Source organism: Rhinopithecus bieti, unplaced genomic scaffold (genome assembly GCF_001698545.2).
Source record: "Rhinopithecus bieti isolate Rb0 unplaced genomic scaffold, ASM169854v2 scaffold_8675, whole genome shotgun sequence".
Taxonomy (NCBI): domain Eukaryota; kingdom Metazoa; phylum Chordata; class Mammalia; order Primates; family Cercopithecidae; genus Rhinopithecus; species Rhinopithecus bieti.
In genome coordinates, this window is record NW_016806447.1 from 4,978,450 (window position 1) to 4,983,486 (window position 5,037).

Sequence of the window (5,037 nt, forward strand, 5' to 3'; positions counted from 1 at the left end):
GCCTTGGTCGGTATGTTTTTAAAACTTTATTTATAAGCTTCTCTTCATCTCTTTCTTTTTTGTTTAAACCTTGCAATTTATTTGTTGAAGAAACTAAGTCATTTGTCCTTAGAATTTTCTACATAATGTGGTATACATGTTCCCCTGTGTCCTGTATTTCTTATAAACTCACAGTAGAGCTAGAACTTGATCAGAATCAGGTTGATTTTTTGGCAGCACTACTTCATAGGAGGTTTGCGTATTTCCATATAGAGACACTGAATGTTTGGTGGTCTTTTTGTGATACTAGCAACCATTGATGGTCATTGTCTAGATTTGTGCTTTGTTCTTTATCCTTGATTATAGATGTGTAAAGTACATTGGTGTGCAAGTGTGGTGGATTGCACTGGTAATCTCAGCATTTTGGGAAGCTGAGGAGGGTGGATAGCTTGAGCCCCGGAGTTCGAGACCAGCTTGGGCAACATGGCAAAACCCTGTCTCTACAAAAAATACAAAAATTAGCTGGGTGTGGTGGTGCATACCTGTGGTTCCAGCTACTCAGGAGACTGAGGTGGAAGGATCATCTGAGCCTAGAGAGGTCATGGCTGTGGTTGAGTAGCGATCACACCAGCCTGGGCGACAGAGTGAGACCTTGTCTTAAAAAAAAAAAAAAAAAAAAAAAAAAAATCATTGACTATAAAGAGGAGTTTTTTTCATATTTGTAAATTTAAATGTAGGTAGTTTTTCTTTGATATGAACTCTAGGTGTTCTTAATTTTTCAGAAATGCTTACATATTGACCCTGACAAAAGACCCTTCTGTTCTGAGCTCCTACACCATGATTTCTTTCAAATGGATGGATTTGCTGAGAGGTATAGTACTTACCCGTGTTTTTCAGGCCATACCAACCTAGGGTTAAAGTAAGTCTTCCACAATAGTCACAAACAGCACTTCTCTTATTTCTGTTCCCACCTACTTTGCAGGATCTCAGATATCTACCACCCTACCCCCATATTCCCTTAGCAATAATGCAGTTCTTAGGGGTGGTCTCCTACATTTACTAAATTAGTGCTCTTGGTTTTCATGAAGCAGTCACTTTATGCTCTTCTTTCTGTCTCCCTGTGGTGACATCTACCAGTTAGGTCATTGATTTCTATGTTGCTACCAACTGTGTGATGCCATCATCTTAGATGCTGATGTAGTTACAAAAGTGCCATCTTCTGTTGCTGCCAAACTCATATTACACCAAGTCCTTTGATACTGCTGACACTGCTGATGTGTTGGAGACACAGTGCAATTGACAAAACACAGAATAGTGAGATGAGTGGCAGTAACGTGTAGCTTAATAAAAGATAGCTAGGTCTTCCTATTTGCTTCTGTACTCAATTAGTTGTGATATGTTGTTTTTGTGGAAGTATATGAAGAAACTCTGGACTCAAGTAAGTAGATAATGGTGGGTATTCTTTGATTCTATACCAAAACTCTGATACCATAGCAAAACTTGACAGTGGTAGTTTCTTTTCTTTTTTTTTTTTTGAGATGGAGTTTCGCTCTTGTTGCCCAGGCTGGAGTGCACTGGTGTGATCTTGGCTCACTGCAACCTCTACCTCCTGGGTTCAAGCGATTCTCTTGCCTCAGTCTCCCGAGTAGCTGGGATTCTGGTATGTGCCAACACAGCCGGCTAATTTTGTGTTTTTAGTAGAGATGGGGTTTCTCCATGTTGGTCAGGCTGGTCTCAAAACTTCTGATGTCAGGTGATCCACCCGCCTGGGCCTCCCAAAGTGCTGGGATTACAGGTGTGAGCCACTGTGTCTGGCCCAGTGGTAGTTTCTTAAAGGCTGGTTGCATTGTGGAATCTGAAACCATATCATTGAGTTTTTCTTCCTTTGTTAAATTAAAATCCATTTGTCTGTCTTTCCTTTTTAATGAATCTTTTACCCATGCATGCTTTTGTAATATCATGCTTTAGTGATTTGGAAAATATTAGTTTGCTGAGTTATGCAGATCTTAAAAATATTGACATATTTCTTGTACAGCATCAAAAATTACATTCTATCTCATAAAAGTTTGTGAGTTTTGGGAAGCTGCTAAGCTCACAGTAGTGGATACAAGTTTAACAGAATTGTAATTTTTGCATACAATTTTGAATTTTATCATTGACACAGTAAGTTCAGTTTTCCTTGAAGTGACAAGATCACTTTATTTGTTAAAAGAAAATGTTTCCCATAGAACCAAAGTCTTAATAATCATAGTTTTTCTGTCAGTGTTTCTTTCAAGTAAAAATATCTAGTTTAGTTTGTATCACAAATAATTACACAAGCATTTTTCTTAAGACAACCATAGTATTTTGGTTTGTAGCAGAGATGCTTTATGTATGTTCTCATTTTGTCACACAGACGATAAAAGAAGGATGCGTTTAAGAGTTTGGCTTTAACTAAGTTAATACCTTTTTGCTGCTTCATCAGAGACATTCTTAAGCAAGACTGCCTTTAAAAAAAAAAGGCAACTGAGAATGTGTGGCTATCAAGAAAGTAATGACTGCTAGTACATTTTGGTTTTGCTGCTTTGATTCTTGGTAAGGTGTCAGCAGTTTTATCCACCACTGCTTTCGTGTTAACATGGTAAGAAAGACAAACATCTTTATGTTAAAATAATTAGTGTTGACCTTGTGAAACTTGTGAAGGTTCTTAGGGATCCCCAAAGATCTACACACCATCCTTTCCAAACTGCTGATCTAGGCCAGGATTTTCTCATTTTAATAACATAGACTAGTTTAACATTCGGTTTTAAAAAAATAAATATCTTGAAAGTCAATTTTTTTGTAGGTTTATCCATGTCTTACAATTTTATTATATTTTTATGTAGGTTTTCCCAAGAACTACAGTTACAAGTACAGAAAGATGCCAGAAATATTTCTTTATCTAAAAAATCCCAAAACAGAAAGAAGGAAAAGAAAAGATGATTCCTTAGGTGAAGAAAGAAAACACGTGTGGTACAGGTAAATGTTCATGTTTCACATTTTAATTTAATATACTTATTTTTTTAATTTGTTGAGAAAAATGATGATTTTGAAAAAAGTTTTCTGAGCAGTAAGTATATTGTTAACTTTTAGTTTAGTTGTAAAAATATATCTTCTCAATAGATATTACCTGTTTAGAAAACTTAACATATCATGTTTTGAGTACCTGTTAGGTGCCAGACTGTGCAACAGTGCTTAAATCACATTCATCCAAGAACATCTAGACATGTGTTTTCATGCACACATACACACACAGACACATGGAACAAACAACCCTCACCCCACTTATCTTTCTTAAAGGATATGAGTGAAAAATATTGTTTGTAGAAATTTATATAAAGTAAAGCATTTGAAAAGTGAGATTTGGATACTTAACTTAGGTTCACTTTTCCTAGTAAATTACCCAGGATCTGTTCTTGATAAGGTAATTCAAATCTACCACCAATCCACTCATATCAAGTACACCAAAAGAAGAAAGAGTTATCAGTTTTGTGTTCCCTGACTCTGAATATGTAAGAACAAAAGTGGCATTCTTGATTCTTCTTCCATGAGATTTTCCACTGATGTGTGTGTATGTGTGTGTGTGTATTTCTGAGTGAGCTGTGTGAATTGCATTTCCATTCTTTTCATATTTTCCCAATAACTATCTGAATAAGAATCTGGCTTTAATTTTAATCCCTTAGGTAGAATGAAGAAAACAGGTTGAAAAAGGTGATACTTATGATATTCTGCTCTAGTTGACAAGTACTTTATAAGAAGAGGTGAATTTTGTTCTCTTCAGATCATTAACCTTATTAATATTTTATTAATGATCAGGATACCAATGCTGATCCCAAAATTAAGGATTGTAAACTATTTAAAATAAAAGGCTCAAAATTGATGGAGAAAAGCTGAAAAGGCAATAAAGCTTCAAATGCCAGCTGTCTCCATGACAGTAGGACAAGCCACATCAAAATAGTGCCTTCAACAAGCCTCAAAGACTGCAGCAATGTCAGTGTGGACCACACAAGGAATCCAGGCGTGGCAATTCCCCCGCTTACGCACAATCTTTCTGCAGTTGCTCCCGGTATTAATTCTGGAATGGGGACTCCAACTCTACCAATTCAGAGTTACAGGTATGAATTAGCAAAATAAGACCAAAAAATTGTTTAAGGATATATTTGCAAATTGCAAGGGTTTGTCAATTCATCCACATTGTTTTTATTCTCAGAATTCTGGATGCTATTCATTCTTGTCAGGTAGTTGTTTCAAAAGACTTTTTGGCTGTGTGATGAAAATTACTAGCATTCGATCAAAACAATTCACCTAAGTCCTGAGAAAGCAGGGTTTTATTCCTTAAGGTGAAGAGAATCTACAGCTATATACTCTAATAATGTGAAAGCAGGTTGTCATAGTAAAAGAGAATTTTGGGGTGGTTGCTGCTGCATGGTGTGACTGTGAGCCTATAGTAGTATAAGGAAGCTCTATTTGGGAATTTTGCTGAAAGGAGGGTAATGTATTTGGTAGGACTTGGGGGCTGGTGGGAGGCATGAGTGTAGAGTTAAAGAATAGAATGTTTCACCAGATTTATGCGCATTGTATATTTGAGAATAGACATTACATTCTGGTTAAACTGCTTGCTAGTTGGTGCTGTGTCATTTGGTTTTGTGCTTGAAAAAATAATTATTGCTGGTTCTAACCTAAAAACATTTTTTTTTTTTTGTTACAGAGTGGACGGAGTGGATGAGAAAACTAAGAAGTGTTCTATTCCGTTTGTTAAACCGAACAGACATTCCCCATCAGGCATTTATAACATTAATGTGACCACATTAGTAAGTAAGCAGTTCTCAGTAGTAGAAGAGCAAACACCAGTCAGCTCTAGACTTTTATTAAAATTAAATATGATAGTGAAGAACTGAGAATTTTATTTGGATACACATAAAGTGAAACCTTAATTGTGCATATATTATCCCAACCTATCATAGCCATAAACGTGAAATTCTGAAAGTTTAAATAAGTCTTATAAGTCTGAAAACTCCTTCCTTCCTTCCCTCCCTCCCT

At 36.2% G+C, this 5,037-nt stretch overlaps 1 protein-coding gene across 1 annotated transcript in view; it reads left to right on the forward strand.

Moving 5' to 3' along the window:
• Positions 1–5,037, forward strand: part of CDKL2 (cyclin dependent kinase like 2) — a 56,730-nt gene that overhangs the window by 29,124 nt on the left and 22,569 nt on the right. Inside the window, 4 exon segments of the mRNA XM_017876589.1 lie at positions 762–850; positions 2,844–2,976; positions 3,814–4,112; positions 4,706–4,808. Of these exon segments, the coding sequence (XP_017732078.1) occupies positions 762–850; positions 2,844–2,976; positions 3,814–4,112; positions 4,706–4,808 (624 nt within the window).